This window comes from Melanostigma gelatinosum (genome assembly GCF_949748355.1).
Source record: "Melanostigma gelatinosum genome assembly, chromosome: 15".
Classification (NCBI taxonomy): domain Eukaryota; kingdom Metazoa; phylum Chordata; class Actinopteri; order Perciformes; family Zoarcidae; genus Melanostigma; species Melanostigma gelatinosum.
The window spans coordinates 3417462-3436972 of NC_136648.1; the positions used below are offsets into that span (position 1 = coordinate 3417462).

Consider the following 19511-nt stretch of genomic DNA (forward strand, 5'->3'; position numbering starts at 1 on the left):
TTTTTTCTCCCCCTCCTACTCAAATCCAAACACGGGAATAATATGATTTCTTCACAGCTGGCTGATAAACCTGCTAATTATGCATGGCTCCAAGTCAAAAAGCCCATTGATGTTTCTGTGTGTGTCGTCTTCTTCTCTCTCTGCTCTCATTTTTGCCGTTTCCTCGAGATGAATGGGTGGAGCTGTAGTGGCTTGGGACACTCATGCATATCGTATGGACTCACACACACACACACACACACACACACAGAGGCTGCCACAAAGAGGCCAGTCAAGCAAAAATGAGAGGCGATGTCACACATCTGGATTATTATTTTTTGCGGTGAAGGGCAGGGCATCCTCTCCGAAGCATGACAACTATCCGTGCCTTTTGAGACGAGCGTCAAATACCCAATCCAGTATTAAATCCATTGCGGACAAGATGGACGCCTCGTTTTGTTTCCACCTGCTGGAGGTCTGCTGCTACTGTCTGTCACATCCAATGCTTCTTTCTCTCCGTCTCGCAATGGGCCTAATGGGCTGGAAGGGGACTTTGACATGGTTAGCGATGTTTTTACTGCGGGGCGGTACTTGCCCAGAGGCAGTTTGTGAGCCTGTGATGGTTCCTCATTTTCATTGAATGTGATGTCTTGGCTACCATGCAACTGACAGTATAACCGTGTTTCAGCAAAAACACAAACACGAGTCCCTCTCCCAGGAGGTAATGGCTTTTGAACAAACATTATTGTTGCTGGCTATATTCTTCCCACCAGACCAGGTCCCAATATGCTACTTAGAGGGTTCAAGTTGTGTGTCATGGGGAAATGTATCGGCACATTATGTGTAGTTCTTTGAAACTGCATCACGTCTCGCATGTGTAGCATTTTGGGGTTTTCTTCAAGGGGTATTAGGGTGAGACAAATCATCGATGTGTCATGTTCAAGTAGCATTTTTTGGAAGCAAAAGTCAAAGCCCATCTCACCTTTTCCTCTCCTGTTTCCTGACTCCTCACCAGGCAACCCAGGAAGAACCCCAGCTCCATCTCCCAGGACTCGTGGGACAAGGCGTACCCTCCCGGCGATGTCTTCCAGGCAGCAAAGGACAACCCCAGGTACTCGAGCTACCAGGGCTCCAGGAACGGCTACCCGGGCGGCGGCGGGGTCAACGCCCGGGTCCTTCTGGAGGCCCAGGAGCTCCTGAGGCAGGAGCAGAGGCGCCGCGAGCAGGAAGCCAAAGGGAAGCTGATGCAGGAGAGCACCGGTAACAGCAGCTATGAGGGCTACCCTACAGCGCGCCTGAAGGACCCAGCCTCCCCCAAGGGGCCGTACCGCCATGATGTGCCGCCGTCGCCTTCGCAGTTAGCGAGGCTTAACAGAATCGGGTCGGAGAAAGGAAGACTTTTTTATTCTTGAGGAGTGTTGTTGGACTGAGGGATGAAGAGCTGAACAGAGAACTTTTGCCACAGGAGCTAAGGGGATTACCTTGAAGAAACAAGTACAAGTGGACACAGAGGGACAACCTCGAGGTCTCCTAGCTTAGCGATGGTCTTCGAGGGAACCAGATGTGAAGTGTGCTCAGTATGTGGGTGTTTGTGTTCGATCCCCCACCGTGCCGATGACCTATAGTCGGTCAGTCTACAGACATGAGGCGCTCAGTGCCTTCTCCGACGCTCGTTCACAGTCGGCCAGGACTCTGATTCATCGAGATCTGGCGCCGTCATGTACTGACAATCAACCGGGCAGACCGGCAAGTGGGTGGGCGTTCTTCTGAGCCCATGGGGAGGCATCACTGTCTGTGTGGGTTTAGTGTGTGGGCATGTGACAAGGTACATGTTTCACAATCAGGCATTCGTGTCGTGGCTTTAAAATAGAAAGTGTCCCGTGGGGGGACTCGTCCCATCGGTCACAGAAGAAAACCCGTCTTCACTTCGCTGAAGTTACCATTCGACCCCTGCTGACGGCGTTTCTCTGCATTCTGTTTTCTCCACAACGATCGCGAGCTCTCTCACTCCAGTACTTCCCCGGGGAGGAGAGAAAACACGTATGAAATGTATGAAAGCAGCGGGGCACAGCGTGCGTGTTATTAATAAAGAAAAGCCCCCCTCATAAATGATTCATATCGTGTGTTATCTCCGTGGAGGAGACCCAGGCAGAGAGGGTAGACAGCTCTGATCCTCTGCCTGGCCCCCCTACACCGCTCTGGGCTTGACTCGCTGGCCTGCCTGCCTGTCTGTCTGGAGCTCTGGCTCCCATCCTCCTCTCGTTCTCGTCGTCTCTCTGTTCATTATGTTTCTTTCTTCTACCTCAACACCCCCACCTTTGTCCTCCTCTCCTCGCTCATCTCCCACCTTCCTCTCATGTCGCCCCTCCCCTTCCCCTCACTCTTCCTCCTGCTCACCACCCTCCTCCTCCTCCTCCACGTCTCCAGAGTCAGACTCTGCTCTGCATTTTTCATCACAAGCCACCTGCTGCCTGCCAGAGCCAAAGAACGCTGCCACCAGAGGAACCGACAGAGGCCCTGGCTTCTGACATGAAGAGAGGAATACAAGCACAAAAAGAATAACGATGGGTAGAGAGACAATAAACCTGCCAGTGTGAGATTAGCTGGAGCTTTTCTCCGGGGGTTTTTTAACAAAAGGCAAAATTGTCCTCAGGAGTTAATTGCTTTAAATTGCTGTAATTGCGTTCTGTAATTTCACCTTTTTAAGCATTTAGCTGACACTCTTCTCCAAACATTTAGAGAAATGTTTCTTAGAACTGCTTTCTTCCAAAAATAATTCATATTTCTCAGAGTAAATGATCCAGAGCAGATGCCGGGTCTCACTGGAATCAGGCAGTGAGTGCAACATTGGTCACATACTCGCAGGGCGAGTTCGCCACCGAGAACCATGCGAGCGGTAGTCAGTCGCAAGCACGCTCACAAAAGCTCTCCGAGCTTTGCAAACTCACATTCAGCTGACTTGTAACTTCAGTCACAATACCTTCACACAGTTTATTCTAAAGAGCGATTTGGAGCATCGGGTCCTGTCTTGTGACCATGCCTCGTATGAGCTGATACTCCAACAGGAGAAGGTGCAACTCAACAAAGCATCGATACCTTCCACCATTCAGCACAACGTCATGTAAACGTCTTCACACAGATTCAATTGGCACAATGGGAGCCACAAAAAATAATATGACATCCACTGAGCTTGGATGGAAACCTGACAAATTAAACAAACTGAAGTGAACCATCAACAGTGATTCATGCTAGCCCAGCGACTTGTTGTAGTTATAGGTCAGAAATAAGACCGTGGGCATCACTAACATGCTTAAAAGTGCTGAATTCGAAAGTCAGATCATTAATACAGCAGCAAACACTGCTTGCTGTGTAAATATATCGTTGCGTGATGTCTTGAGAGAAGAGTCGATCTCCCTCTGTGTGTTGTAAGTCGCTCTGTTGGCTAGCAGACGGCCGCCGCTCTGTGCCGACGCGTCGTCGCTGCAGAAGCGTAGCGCCCACCCTCAGGTTAGCGCCGTTAGCTCTGTCAGCACCATTAGCTCCGAGCCGTCGCCATGTTGAGAGCCGTGTGGAGGCAACACATGTGCTCTGTATTCCGTTTTTGAGTCGCAGCCCGCCGCTGTGAGTGTTGCAGTCGGTGGCGACCGAGTCTCCTGGTCTGAACCGGCCCCTCTTTGACGTCACTAATGTGTGCGGCATGACGGTCTCCGCCTGCAAGCGAAGCAAATGAGATCGAGCTGAGGTTAAACTTAAAACAAAAGGGAAATACCAAAACAAAAAGGTATAAAGTGGCCATCACTGAGCTGTGGGAAACAAACAGACACACCCCATGTGCAGAGTGAAGCTGCGTGACGTGCAGAGTGAAGCTGCGTGACGTGCATTATCTCCCGGTAGTTAACGGAGGCCCTTGATGGGAAAGATGCCGGCTGAGTGGGGGTAATAAATGATGATGAGTAAGAAGAAGATGAAGAAAAGGCATTATTCCAGCGTATAAAGCGTTCACGCGACTCTGATTTAAGCTAACTAAGATGTCCCTTCTGCATTCTGCATGTACTTGGGTGTAATGACACTAACGCACTATGAAGACTGTTACCAAATAAGATACGAACTGTGCCGGTGAGTTTAAAACAATATCTGTGCTCTGAATGACTTTTAGTGTTTGGTTGCAGTGGGCAGCACTTCCTGCTGTGAACACTCGTGCGTCTCCGAATGCAGAGTCGCACATTTGGAAGGATGTATTTGACCTGTGACCTGCTCTGGACATCGCTGTCCGGTTACGGGGTCAGACAATCGATAAGTGCCTGATATTATATCACAATATTTTACACAGAAGATGTGATTCGCTTGTCAATGCCACTACAGCACACAAGCTACAGTTGTGTTTTTAAACGTTTTTGATATCGTATTAAAACGTGTCATATTTGGGGTACTCCTTCCGGAACCTTTTTTCTTTATTGTTTGTATTTTATTTACAAGAGCCAACACTTTACGAGCGTTATCGGTGTATTTGTATCCCGTGTGACATTGCCTTCAACCATGTGATGTGTTTTAAAGTATAATAAGGAAGCTAATGTGCAATTGTTTTTGTTTTTTTTCCAGAAATCTTTTACATGATATTAAGAAATGTATACAGCCACTTTTCCTGTACATATCAAATTTAGAATAAAACGGACGGCTGTTCCGCATCCTGTTTACAACCTCTGCCTGTTTCTACCGGTTCTTTGCTCGGCCCGGCTTTGAACCGGGGATCACACACACGAGTCTTTAATGAAGCAGGAGGGACTCGTCTGCTGTCAAATGTCAAACCTGTCAGCTCTGGCTGCTGATGTCTTCTTCTGAGGCCGACGGGCGAGAAGTCGACGGTGACAAAGGAGATTGTATACGCAGTGAAACATCATTGGTTCCTGTGGGAGAATCGCACAGCAGCTGGTGTACAAACGTGACTGAAGACCAACATTTGGCTTCTCTGCAACAACCGTGTGGCCGATCTGTCGAACGCACTGAGGTAATCTCCCTAAACGCCACTGAGTTTCCTGTTATTAGGTCCAACCACATTCCCATTGTCCCTCACAGGGGATCTGTTGAGCAGCTCCCTGCTACTGGTTTTGTTCAGAAGGTTAAAGGTGCTTGAGCCAGCCGGCTGTACGTGTTGGAAGGAACCGAAAAATGAGAACAGAAGCAAAAGAGGTGGAACCGGAGAAACCCCTCTGCCTCATCCGGTGCCTTTATCCTTCACGACGGTCTGTTCTCTTGATTGACTTCTGTCTGTCTGTGTGTGTGTGTGTGTGTGTGTGTGTGTGTGTGTGTGTGTGTGTGTGTGTGTGTGTGTGTGTGTGTGTGTGTGTGTGTGTGTGTGTGTGTGTGTGTGTGTGTGTGTGTGTGTGTGTGTGTGTGTGTCGTCATGCCTTGGTCCTATTCAACCTTCAGCACATTTCCTCTCAGGTGCACTGAGGAAACGCACGCACAGATGTTTACGAGGACGTTTGGCTCTACATGTACAAGAACACAGGATGCCGTTTGGTCCGTCTCAGTCCTCTTTACATTTGTATTCAAATACCGCTGAAGTCTGGAACATGCACAGGGCCTCCTTGGTTTAATGCAGTCCACGTGAGACAGACAGTTTATGTGAATATATTCAACAGGCAGGTGTGCCTGAGCTTCCTCTCGCAGCATATGTCTTTGTCATGTGCTGTGCTTATCTTAAGGACGGTTGCATGGTAGCGTATATGAAGTTTAGGCCTCTTTGTTTGAGCATATGCTTCAATGCACCAACACACAGACAGACATGTTCCCCAAAGGATGTATCAAGAAGGCTTTGGTGATCCCCTGATTTTTCCAATGCATTGTTGTTTTAACCATGAAATGGAACATAACATTGTGATTCCCATCAGCAAATGTTAGCATGCTAACAGGCAAAGCTAAGATGGTGAACGTGGTAAACGTTATACCTGCTAATCATTAGCATTTTCATCTTGAGCGTGTTGGAAAGCAGACTGTTCAGCTCAAAGTGAAGCCTCCCAGAGCCACGAGCAGGCCGTATTGTTAATATAATGTATGAAAGATGTATTACATTGCTATTGTTATCAATGATGTTTTCATTGTAATGATGCATGAAATAATCAGAGCGTACCATGTGTTTGGCGCGATGTCCAAAGTCTGCATGCAGAGGTTTCTCTAATGAAGGAGTTGTTTCTCTTGGCTCCAGACACACGACCGCACTCTGATCTCTGGCCAATGAAAACCCTCCAACAGGTGATGCTGCTCGCGGTACATTAGCCTGGTTCAGCGCTCTGCAAAGAGCTTCACACTGACGTCCAGCAGCGTCGGCGATAGATAAGAATGGCAGCTCTCCGGTGCAGACATGAACCTCAATTAAAGCAAGTCTTTATTGACGCTAAACCATCAGGTGATGTGTTTTCGGCATACAAGCTTTCATCTCAGCATCATGCTCGTGACGCTTGGCCAGGCTTTTAACAATGCCTGAGAAAAACTAGAAATAGTCCACATTCATAAATCTTGAAAACAACTAAATATAAGCAGAAATATCCTTAACACCTGCTGGTATGGAGTCAAAAGTGTGTCAAATTATAATCAATGAACACACACATTAAGAGAATTTTGGTTAATAATTAGAATTTCTTTGTCAGCCTTTAAAAGATACATTTATAATTGCATTTTGATATGTAATTGCAAAACACATTTGTCCATGCCTCTCATACACACTTATACATGTACCTATCAAATTTGATCTCAGAATGAATTCGTTTTGAATTTGTTTTTGTAGTTTCTATTTTGCCTCAGTTTAAAGATGTGCCATCTAAAAATAAATGAATTCTACCTCAAAGAGCGCAGCAGTCGCTCTGATTGACCAGCTGGTACGTTGGTGGGGCCAATCAGAATGTAATGATCATTTAGCTGCATAATCTAAATGCAAATACAATTAATCAATTCACAATTGCTTTTTAAATTCAGTTAATTATTTGATTTCAATTATACAAAAAAAAAACTGTACGTACTTCAGTGGCACAGTCCAGATTCCACAGCGTTGCTCTCTGCGTTGCTCTCTGCGTAGCTCTCTGCTCTCTGCGTTGCTCTCGGCGCAGCGCTCTGCGTTGCTCTCTGCGTAGCTCTCTGCTCTCAGCGTAGCTCTCTGCGTAGCTCTCTGCGTAGCTCTCTGCGTTGCTCTCTGCGTAGCGCCCTGGACCAGATCTCACAGTTGCATCTTGACAACCTGCTAACAACACAGTGACACACCTGCAACAGGACCAGCGACATGCTGCTCTTGAGGCCAGTAAACTTTACCTCCTGTATGATTTCTCATCCTCCTCTTGGCATCATTTCAACCGCAGCCCTTCTCCTGTCAACAGTCTGCTAAACCTTTTGTTGTACAGCCACCGCTGCCGTCCGTGCACCGTGTGGCCATTAACGCAGCCTATCATTTTGTGTAATGTCACGGTCGCCTCGCACAAGGGGGGCGGTTCAGCTGTTGAGCTTACTTGGAGGTCGGATAAGGGCCTGTGAAGAGGTGACACCTGTTTCTGCTCACTTTCTTTTCTTTTTTTTTATCTTCGACGTTCATGCGCAGGATGGAGAGCGCACAGATGACACCATCCTCCTGGAATTTGGAGACGAAGCTGGAGAAGTTGCAAAAGCGGGGGAAGACACGAGACCGTAAATCGAGATGGGAGACAAAACTAACAGGAAGTTCTCCAGATTTACCCTCCTTTACACTTCTTGGACATCTGGAAAGAGTTTATTTTCTTACTGTGGCATCATAAAGGTTTAAATACAACGCAGACTCAACAACCTTGTGAACATGTTGACATATAGCACGGATTGAATTGAACGTCTGTCCATGTTTGTTAATGAATGTGCAGTTTCTAAGACCTCTGCAAAAGCAGCCAGTCGCAGTGGCTTTGCTAGACGAGAATTATCTGAATAGAATGTGAGGAATGTGTTATTGCAGTGAGAGGAGATCCTTATGGCATTGCCCTCTTCATCAGTATGTGTCCAACACAAACATCGATCAACTCCAGTGCAAGTAGAGCATTCCCTAGTTCTTACTTTTGTACTTGTGCTTCCTAGAATTAACCTAAGTTTCCTGGAACTGTTGAATATTTTAACAGGGTTAGTCTGGCAGTTATTTGGTGTTTTTATTGAGCATGTTTTATCTGTTTTGCGATATGAAACTAAGCTCTTTTAGTTGCCCTGCCTCTCCTGGTGTGCAGTAGAGTCTCCAGAGAAAGGGAAGCTGTTATCAAAGCTGTATCTGAGCTTGGGCACTTCACTGGAGGAGGTATCACTTTTATTTTCTTCTGGACATTCGGGCTGGATCGTCGGTCTGCTTCGACGGACTGGGACATTTGGGGTAATGGCAGCATGAAGCTGAGGTGAGAGGGGAAAGACGGACAGGAAATGGTTTTTGAAGAGAAACTGAAAGCAAAGACTCAATAATACAAAGACAGCAGAAAAAGAAAAGTTGAAGTTCTCTGGGTGGCCAAGCTGCCCGAAAAATAAACACAACCCAGCACTATCCTCAACACAGGAACACTAACCTAGGCCCAGAAGCAACATTTCTATATTGAGCAACATTATACTAATAAACTCCCTCAATCAGAAACCACAGATCTCCATCGAGCACGTAGCATCACCAGCATAGACGGGGAAAAACAACTTCCAGGACCCACCGAATCCGACAAGCATTGACTCCCGACAGGATTCTGTCCAACTTCCCTCCGTCAAACGCTCCATGAAATGACTCCAGCACGCCCTGCTCTCCTCTGCTTAGCCCAACTTAGCCATGAAACCCCCTTCCTGGACTTCATGCCTCCTGTAGCCGGACAATGTGCCGTCTGATGCAGGCGGGTTCCCAAGTTCATGTCTGAGGTATCCTGGAGGAACTCTGTGCCATCTGAAAGGATTGACATACGCATGAGTCAGATCAAGGTTGTGCGTTTAGTTGTAGGAACCCGCGGACTAGTTCTTTAAAGGAGTGAGACTGCACTTAACTGACATGGAGCTATTTAAAATTACAACCGCAGAAATAGAACGGACATTGAACTGGTGTTTCTGTGGTTATTGTGCTGGTCTTGCCTTCGCCAAAGCAGTATGAGATCGATCGCAGCTCCGGAGCCGGCTGGCTAGTTAGCTAGGTAGCTAGTTAGCTAGGTAGCGCGTCCACAGAGGGGGGATGAGGCGGAGCGACGGTTTGACCCAGCACTTGCCACCAGCCCGCTGTCTGGCACATTTGCTGTGACAAAGTGTAGCATTAAAGCATGGTGGGATTAGCAAGCTAGCTAACTAGCCAGCTGTCCACAAGTTAGTTAGCTAGCTTGACAATTCCACTCTGCTTTAATGCCGCACTGGTTACAAGACATGAGCCAATCTCCCTCATCTGGCGATAGCGATGTGCATTCAAGAGTGAGTGGACTCCAATCACTCAAACGCACCACAGCTGCTGTTCTCTGCAAAGGAGCAAACATTGTTCAAGCCCAACAGGAGGTGAGTGCTTTTATATTTCAGAGTCTGGGTGGAGTAGCAATGCAAGCTCATGTTAGTCAGAGAAACTGATCTTACTCACCTCAGCGTATTTGTATTCGTCAAACATGCTGAATTAAATGCTGAACTCTGGCTCATGTCTAGCGTGTGCTGCACCAGCTAGAACCTTAAAGTGGAATGCTTCTTAAATGCATCTTTGCATGACATTCTCTGGATAATGATGATGATGTTGTTGGTTCGGGCTCCGTGGAATGGATGATGTTGCAACTTTGCAATTACACCACCTGAATGATGATCGGGTGGAGTTGACTCAATCATTTCGGTCGCTGAGAACAAGAAATGAATGGTTGTGTTCAACGGAGGCAACGGTGCAGGAGAAAGTGTCAGTAGCTAGTGGCAGATGACTACGCAGTACATGCAACTGTTATGAGCTGCATTCAGGTTCTTTTTGGTGCATTTTGGCCTTTGGTAGAAAACATTCTCCACAATTTCCAGTTGCTTGAGTGCATGATGTTTGCTGGATCAAGTTGTTTGGCATAGCTCAAACATCTGTTCTTGTTCAGTATTGCTTCTGTTATTTCAGTCTCCGATTCTGAATAATTTCAGTCGCTTTCTGGTTTGAAGTGTTTGGAAAACAAAGCTGCTCTTTGGTAGACTCGGTCTGAGGCCTGAATGTGTCTCCGCTGCTCAGATGACCTCCCGGTCCGCCGCTCCTCCAGGTTACAGCCGAGTCTGACCTCGGGCCGCTCGGTTGCCTTCGCCTCTCCTGCTGTTTCTTGGCCTAATTTTCAACATCCAGTAAACGGGCAGAGAAATATGGCAAATGAAGGAAACGGCCTCAGGGTCCAGGCCACAGTTTTATTAGACAGAGAGGAGTTATACGGCGGGCGGTGGAACCAGATGTTGCGTGATCATAGGGCAGAGGAGGAAGGTGAGCGAAGGGGGAGGCGCCGCTGTTGGTGACCATCTGGTAGAGGAGGTGAAAGTAATGTGCATGTTAGCTGTGTGTGTGTGTGTGTGTGTGTGTGCGGTAGATTATTTTTCTGCTTTTTCTGGTTTGTCCTGTTAAAGGATGAGGCTGCTGCTGCTCTATATTTTGTGATGGATAAATATATGAACCCCAGGACAAGAACCACAATTCATCTCTCAATACTCTCTGACTTTTCCTACGCTGTCATTCATTGCTGCTTGAAATGTAAACCGGCAGAAACGACATACAAATAGGTCACAAACAAATGAATATTTATTTTTTAAACAACTTTTCCTTGAACAGCTGGGCTCTGTAGTTTTATCCAACGGGAGCAAATGGTGCTTTTGTTGGGGATTATTTTCGACAGCGGATTAATAAACATTTGTCGCTCTGGAGAATATTCACGGCAGCAGGATGGAGGAAGTGAGTTGAAGTTAAAATCAATCAATGAACAGTAATACAGTGCTTCTCACAGGGTTTTGCCAGACTGTGGTACCTGAGACCCGAGGGGGTTCTGGGGCCATGCTCACCTGGGAGAAAATGTCTTCATTACCAGTTGAGACAGGACCAGACAGGCAACGTCTTTATCCTTTTTAAGTGTAATGTCACACGCCGCAGTGCGCCACAGGTTCACATTCCTTTGTAGAGCCAGTTCATTCACCACGGTAGACTTGTGGATCAACCCCAAGCAGACTGATTCATTCTGAGCCACCGGACGAGGTGTCATCCGCTGTCTTTGTCCCATCGGTCACCTGACCCTAGCGGACGGCCGTTGATCACTTCTTTACGTTTCGGTCCAGGAGCCTCACCCAAAACCCAATCAGAACCGGAGCACCCGGGTTCCACTTCCCTTTTGTGTCATTGACAGTGAAACGTGTGGATGTTGCGGAGGGCGGGACAGGGAGTGAGTTCTGTGACGGGTGCCGGTAGGGATGAAGATTAATGACACCGCCAGGCCTGTGTCTCCCGTTTAACAATGCTTATTCATCACTGTCGCTGCACGCCGCCGGCCCGGCGCTCAGCAGACGCATACACAAAACTGAGCTAAACACACATAACTGCACACACACACACACACACACACGCCTTCATAACCAGAATGAGAGATCATTTATTTCCACTTCATATTTGCCACCTACAGTTTATGAAAGTGTGTGTTGGAGAAACCTGTTCCAGACGTGTGTGCTCATGAAAGTATTCTTCTCTCTGCATTGATCTGGCTTTACCTCGATTTTCATACAATTCCACAAAACAAAGTGCATCACGGGGACGAGTGAAGCAGTGCAAACATCTTTTGTGTGATTTGGGAGCGCGTCGCTCAACCATATTCCTCGCAGATTAAAGGAGGCTCGAAATGAAGAGAAAGAAGCAGTGGGGGAGAAGAATTAGGGACCTCTGGCCTTCCGCTACTGTGCGGATGAAAGCCATTTTGTCTTCAGTGTGTCGACTCCCCCTCCTCCTTTCCCTCTCGCTGTGTGTGTGTGTGTGTGTGTGTGTGTGTGTGTGTGTGTGTTGCCCTCTTTCTCGATTGGCTTCCACTTTTCGAGCACAGACATTTCTCTTCCCTGATGGAAAATAAAGACTGGCGTGTGTCCGAGGATAGGGGCTCCGCATGAAAAACATGGTGTCAGTGACCTGAGGCCAAACCCTGTCCATCTAGGCCCCAAAGCCTGAATGAGCCCTCTTCTCCTCTGCTGCCATCGACGCTGTCACATGGTTCAGAATGCAGTTGCTAAGAAGATGTTGGTGTCAAGGGGATTGGAGGGTTTTTTCAGGCTGTGTAACTTTATTGTTGTAATTATTATTCTAAATCTAAGACAAAAGCAGCTCCTGCTTCAACTCCTGACGGGGTCTTGCCTCCGCATCTCTTCGACGCTCTGCTGGGATTGGCTCTTGTCATGTTATCTCTTGGAAAAGTAGCTTTTATCAGTTTGCCCAAAGTTTTTTTATTGCCGCTGTTAAAAGATAGGAGCTGAATACAATGACTGCGGAGCCACAGCGATTTCAATCAACAACAGTGCTCAGTTTTGTAAAACTGTTGTGCTGCAGAGTTGACAGCATGATCGATTTCTGAGCCCCCCCCCCCCCCCCCCCCAAGCAAATCTGCAAATTTATCAGAGAGATGACTCCAGAGAGGGGTCTTATAGCTATAATCCGTCTTTTTAAAGTCATTTGCAAAAATCTGTTATTTGCAGTCAAAGGGAGGCACAAAGATCTCTCTGATTAAAGCTGCTTTATGTGCAGAACCTGGTTGGATTATACTCAGTTTCTTCATATTCTCTGATATCCTCCCTAACATCTTTGTCCGTCCGGCCTTCAGTGTTTTTTGCACACTGCCCGCCGGGCATGGTTCGCTCGGCCACCGCACCGGCATTGTCCAGATTTGGCCACCGGTCACGGCATGTAATGGCGGAGAGGGTGAGCCTGTGCTCAGCCCACACGTGCATCTTATCTCAGACTGCAGGGACCGGATGAAACAAAAGACTCAATGAGGGATTTGGCGCTAGCAAGACTTCGGCTGACGATTCTCCGACTAGCATTCACGCTTTTTCAATCGCACGTTGCACGGCTGTGCTTCAGTCGTCCTTGTGTGGCTCCACGGAAGGAAATTGTCCCAAATCCTGCAGTCCAGTTTGTAGCTCCAAGCTGAAGCCGTTTCCCACCACTGAGGTTAGAAGGCTTGAGTAGTAAGCACTAAGAGCAGAACATTTGGACAAATATGCCCTTTTTACTGTCGGTATGAAAAGCAATCATATGGGATAGAACAAAAGAATATGTTTACAAAAAAATAGATAATCACAAATTAAGAACTGAATATTTAGCAAAATAAACTTGAGGTCCACAACTGCCAAATGAGTAAAAAAGAAACACAAAATAGAATTTCTGAAATAAAAAAATCGGACACTGGACACCAACACTGAGGGAAAGTGTTGTTTGTTTGACCATCTACTCCGACCTCCTCAATATCACTATGATGAGAAACGTTTGATATGTCAAAGAAACAAAATGTGTTTCCTTCGAAACAAAATTGACGATGTACGTGTACAGAAACATCAGACCCGACTGATCAAACCTTTCACAGCCGGCTGTCAGACAAAGGTGAACAAAGAGCCACGTACATGAAACAAACCACTCCTGCTGTGGATTGTATTGATGTGTGTGTGTGCGTGTGTGTGCGTGTGCGTGTGATTAGATTTATGATGCAGTGATGATAAAGAAATTCTGCATCAGTTAGCAGTGCATATGTGGGCTTTTTTGGGCCTCTAACCAATTTGTGTTTTGCATATTTCAGGGCGGAGACTCTTACAACTAATTTGCGATGTATTCTGAGTAATTGCATCGGATTATACTCTTCACATGTATTATAAACCGTCACACTTGTCTCATAAAGACTTTGATTACCATTTTAAGGTTAAATATCAAGTATGCCGCCTCCATTTGCATGTATGTAAGTCATTTGGGAATATCTTTCAAGGGGAGGGTAATAGATTTAACCCCACGTTAACGAAGGGCCGTAACAAATGTTCACTTTCTCCCCTCGACCTGCTGTCTGTGGCGTCGGCAGAAACAATTAGGCTCCCTGTGGTCAGACATGACAGTAAAATGGTTAATTACATCGTCTTCCTCCTCTGCCAGCGGTCAGCTCAGCCAATTGTTGGACGACAAAATTAGCCGTCCGGTTCACCAAAGGCACCAATGTTGGATATCTGAAAGTGATTTTAATGTAAAAATTGATTTAATTTTTTCTTCCATTCTTTGAATTTCATTCCCAATTCTCTCTCTCTCTCTCTCTGTCTCTCTGTCTCTCTGTCTCTCTCTCTCTCTCTCTCTCTCTCTCTCTGTCTCTCTGTCTCTCTCTCTCTGTCTCTCTGTCTCTCTCTCTCTCTCTCTCTCTCTGTCTCTCTGTCTCTCTCTCTCTGTCTCTCTGTCTCTCTCTCTCTCTCTCTCTCTCTCTCTCTCTCTCTCTCTCTCTCTCTCTCTCTCTCTCTCTCTAAACTTCTCTCATGTCGAGCCTAATAAACAAAGCTGCCCAGCACACATCCTTCTGTATTTTCCTTTAATGCAACTACTTTGATTATGACTTTTTTTTTTCTCCGCTTTAATCAAACTCCAGTTCTGAATCAACCTGAACGAGCTGTACGAATAACTATATATGTTGCTTAAATATCGAGAGAAAACACCGAAGTACCGGTTGAATGTGATAGTTGCTAAAAATTACATTTTGGATGAATTTAGACAACATAGATGAGGAAACCTCAGGACTGGATTTATCTTGGGACACTTCACAGGGTGGAATCTTTGCTTTCGTCATTTGATTGAAAGACAGTTTTATCATTGATTTGGTGAATTGCAGGTTAAAACATCTTAAGTCTACAATGTGGTTTTATTGTCGTGGTTTTGTTGCCCAGAGCCAACTTTTCGTGGTTTTCTTGCCTACTGTGTAGTTATTTTAAGCCCAACCATGTTTTTCCTCAAACCTAACTCAGTGGTTTTGTTGCGTAAAGCTAACCTTCGTTTTTTAACATAATGCCGTCAAAAAAAAGACACAGAAAACAGTCGATTCGTGTCGCTGTACACGAAACCCATCGGTTGCATTTCGTGATTATTTCACGAACTGCCGTGAGACTGTTCGACTGCTCCTTCTCAGTGGTGGTTCAAAGACGTTCGCGTAGTTGTTAAAATAGCGTCAGATCACAACTGTAGTTCTTCATTGAAAGAAGAGCAAAGAGCGCCGCCGAAGGATGTTTCCACTCTTCTCTTGACTCTCTTTAAAGAAGAGTTTGATTGACATGATGGTTCATCCAATCACCTGCCGAGGATATTAAGCGCCTGCAGTATCGGATGCTTCTGTGCAATAAACCGTCTGGTTATCGTCACACGGGTATGAACACCATGCAAAGAGCTGTGCATTGACTCAAACCTGGAAATCAACCAAATGGATGTTTAGATGCTGCGGTTGAGTGAAGAACGCCTTCTAGACAGAAGCAGTCTGTGATAATGAGAGTGGTTTGGCTGAACTGTCTAGATTTCTACAAGAACTTTAACATTCTGCTCAGTTTGAACTATAGAGTCTCGATTCCCTCAACCAGGGAATGTTTTGCAGTGCTTTGACATTTAACCTTTGCTTACATCTGCTCTGGTCCAATCGGCTGCCAAGGCTGCCGATTGCATTGATTTTTGTGTCACGCGTGAGCTCGGTAGCCTAAATCCGCTGCGGGTCATTGAGACGTCCCGCTCAAAAGATCTCATTGAGCTCTTCTCCTTGACTTGTAAATATAAGTGGCTCCTGAACTTTGTGCCGTTCTGTTTCTTTTCGGTCCTGCTCACAGTTTGCTGACTGTGCTGGTATGATTATCTCTAAAGGTGAAGTGAAGAGGATGCAGTTGTGTTTGCTGTGTCAGCTCATAAAGCAAACTTGCTGTGCTGAGAATGCCATAATTCACTGCGTTCCTCTTGAGTTCTTATTCAGGACCCTAAGGTATCTCTGTGCGTTTGTGGTGACATTGTTTTTTTTTTCCACTTCTTATTTCTAAATTAAACTAAATTGTCACTCAATAGAATCTGAGAGACGAGGTCCATTTTAAGTCCAACTCAAATTATAGAAGTTGCTTCTTTTCAGTCAAAAATACTTACTTTGCGTTGCTTCGGTTGTGTTGGAGTGAACAGTTTGAGCATTTGAAGCAATGATGTTGGGAATGATGCATCGATGTGCCCTGATGAACCTGGATAAAGTCTGACTGAAAGCAAATAAAGTAACTGTGCATTCCTGTGTGCAGAAGGGTTGTTTCTATTGTACTACCTTCTGAAACTCATGTTCACTTCTGCTCACATCCTTTTTATCCACTTTTGTTATCACGTTTTGAAGCGAGGCTGTTTGACATGCATTAGATGCGTCTCTCCATTTACACTCTATAAAAACCCTGGCCCATCTATCCACAAATACTGCGGTTACGGATATAATATAGATATTTCTGTCTGCCTCAGTTGATGTGAACTGAAGCAATTTTCTGATCCCGTTGTGCCAAAAGATTGCAGCATAAAGAAGTGGGTTCTTTTCTCTCTTCTTCGAGAAAGTTCTTGCAACAAAGTTTCAATCGTCAAATGTGGTGGTGAAAGATGGAAAAATATACAGAAGGAGTGTGTACATTCTTGCTCCCTGCAGACAGATTTATACTAAATCTATATATATCCACACAATGTTAGGACCCAGAACCCAGCACAACATATCACAGATGTGAGGTGTATAAACTTAGATAAACCTCGTGCAAAAAGAATAAAATAAAGGGAAAAGGAGTTTTCTTGTCGAAGTAATTGCTGATATCTGGGAATGCGATCTCTTAAAACGTCCATAAGGGCAAGAAACATGTGAAATCTGACATTTAGACGGGTTACCTACAAATCAAAAGTTTATTCTAAGTACTACAATATTTGCACAGGAAACTACACAACAACTATTCGTCGAGTACGACATAAACCTTTCATGGCCGCTCTTGTTTCTTATCTAGTTTGACGTTTGTACAATATCGCCACATGCACAGATGTCAGTAGTTCTCCGTGGTACAATATTGTCATCGGCAGCAAGAATGACGTCCAAAAATAAGACCATGAAACCAGTATTGGTAAGAATGTTGTCACCTAGTATTACGATACCAGACAGTCGGAGATCTCTGTCTGTCGAACTGGGATTTCTAAAATTTAAAAATGTTGCTAGATTGCTGGTGAGAACCAAGTCGTGCGGGTCCACAGTACTTCAGGACACGCCTACATGACACACCCTCGCAATTTGGTTTGTTCAAGGTCCAAAAACTACATGTTCAGGTTTCGGAAAATAAAAGAGTTTTTGGCTGAAATCAGTAAGTGAGTCCTGGTAGATATCTCAGGGGGGCGTGTCGTCTGAGACCCTTCTCAGGGGAACGGATGCTAACAAAGCTGCGCCCCTCACATGTCCTGGACTCCGTCAGGCTGATCACAACATGCACCATAAGGAGCCGCAGAGTTTGAGGAATAAAACCTCTGACACATTCTGGAGCTGGTTACTGGCGGGAGGAGAGCGCCGAGATTATTTCACAGGTTTTAAATAGCGGTGAGTGAAAGTTCAGTGTGTGTCTGTAAGGCCGCTCTGTGCATGTGTGCAAGTGTTTACAAGCACAACATGTCTTCATGTCACCACCACAATATCGTGGGACGCCCGAAAGACTTTGGATTGGTTCGACCCAGTTTTAGCAGCGCATCCAGGGACATAATCTACCGTCGAGTTGAGAGAAGCGGTTCCAGACTTGTGAGCCTCGTAGTCACCTAGCTTTTTGTTGATTTATGATGGGTCTCGATATTGTAGGTATGAATTATTACAATTTTATAGGCTATAAACGGACTCCCATTGTCACAGCACTAGCCCCTTGAGATTCCAAATGGCCCCCGTGGATCCATCGCCTCAGTGTTCTCCACCTTCCCCTGTGTTCAGCCTTCTCTTGTTTCTATTAAATGCTTCGATGGGAGTTACAAGCCACTCAATCATTTCCTTCCTCCTTTGATCGAAGCTGGCGGAGAAAAAAAAACTAAAGGGCCCTTATTGTGCTCTGACTCCGGGGTGAAGAGGCTGGACTCTCGGGGGTCAGCTGCTAGCTCACGCAGATATTACATCATGTTTATCTAGGAGGGGTTACAGGCGGCCACATGTGCCAGTGTCCTATAGGACGACTTTGATCTTGACCACCTACTGCACTCCTGTTGCTTCCCCGGGGTCAGATACAAGTGAAGGCCATAACGTCTGGTAGATTAAAGCTGCTAAACCTCTTTCGCCAGGGGCCAGAGATGCTATTGGCTGCCCTTTGACCTGTGACCTGTGCCACGAGGGGTTGAAAAGAAGAAACCCCTGTTAACTGTAATTGTGGAGGGACGATGAAAGTATCAAGTCAGCGTGAGACCTGTGTCTGTTTTTATTCCTCTCTTGCTGCCTGTCTCCCACCATCCTCACTGTCGAGGTGATGTTGCCGGGCAACAGCCAAAAGGAAATAGGATTCGGCATGGCAAGGTCAAGACTGAATGCCTCACACCTCTCTCTCTCACACACACACACACACACACACACACACACACACACACACACACACACACACACACACAGAGAACTGTGGCAGCGAACCTTGAGCTGGATGTTGCAAATCCCCTGAAATCCTCCTTGACTTTTTATTTTCATCTGATTCCAGAGCCTCCCGACTCTTTGCCCGGCCTTTATCCCTCTCAGGCATTGCATTTCTCCAGCCACTTGTGATAAAGCTCCAGGAGAGTGTGTGTGTGTGTGTGTGTGGGGGGGGGGGGGGGGGTCAGCCTTCTTAATGTGCCAACAGACCATCTTGCTCCCACCTCGCGTAGGTGTGGAGGGATTACCGTGCTGACCTTGACTGGACATGGGTCCTGGAATCAATCGCTGTCATTCGGTCGATACCCAGTTCAGCGTTGATAACGGCGTCTGTGAAACACTACGGTGCAAAGGTAGTTAATGGGGGTGATTGAGGAGGAGTATAGATGGTAGTAGAGTCATTTGAATCACGCCCTGCGTGGTTTAATGCATTGGGTGTATGCCGTGATCGGCTCACATCTTGTATGTAAATGAGCTTGACTTGCTGTAAACATAACATCTATCTTGTGGCTCGCACAGCAAATGTGCAGGAGGAGTCAATGGCAGCAGATGCTCAAATGTATTGATCTCCTCTTCCACATCAGCTTTTGCTGAATCGTGAACATCTCTGCTCTTAGCTACCCTGCAAGTTAAAAAATCCAGCCTGTGATTGCTTCCAGTGTAGCTAGATCCCAGATACAACATGCGGTTAAGATATTGAGAATATCATATTTGACTTTATACACCAAACTCCTCGACAAACCAAGCAGCAGCCAGTTCAACATGCACAGTATCGATACATGATGGTCTGTGATTACAAATGCACTTTAATTTGTGGCTGTAAAACATTGTAACAATCAATTTCTTGGTTTGTAATGTTGTGGTTTGTGACTTTGATGTTGCTCGCAGGTATGCAGGGAGAGGAGCGGAGCAGGAGCGGCTGAG

The 19511-nt window shown here is 46.1% G+C and overlaps 1 protein-coding gene across 9 annotated transcripts in view; it reads left to right on the forward strand.

Moving 5' to 3' along the window:
• The window catches only part of pard3ab (par-3 family cell polarity regulator alpha, b), a 191504-nt gene extending 186835 nt beyond the window's left edge, over positions 1–4669 (forward strand). For all 9 annotated transcript variants that reach the window (XM_079284636.1, XM_079284637.1, XM_079284643.1 and 6 more), the window contains one exon: positions 995–4669. In XM_079284636.1, coding sequence (XP_079140762.1) covers positions 995–1391 — 397 coding nt within the window. In that variant the 3' untranslated portion in view covers positions 1392–4669. The remainder of the gene's footprint in view (positions 1–994) is intronic.
• The last annotated feature ends 14842 nt before the right edge of the window (positions 4670–19511 follow it).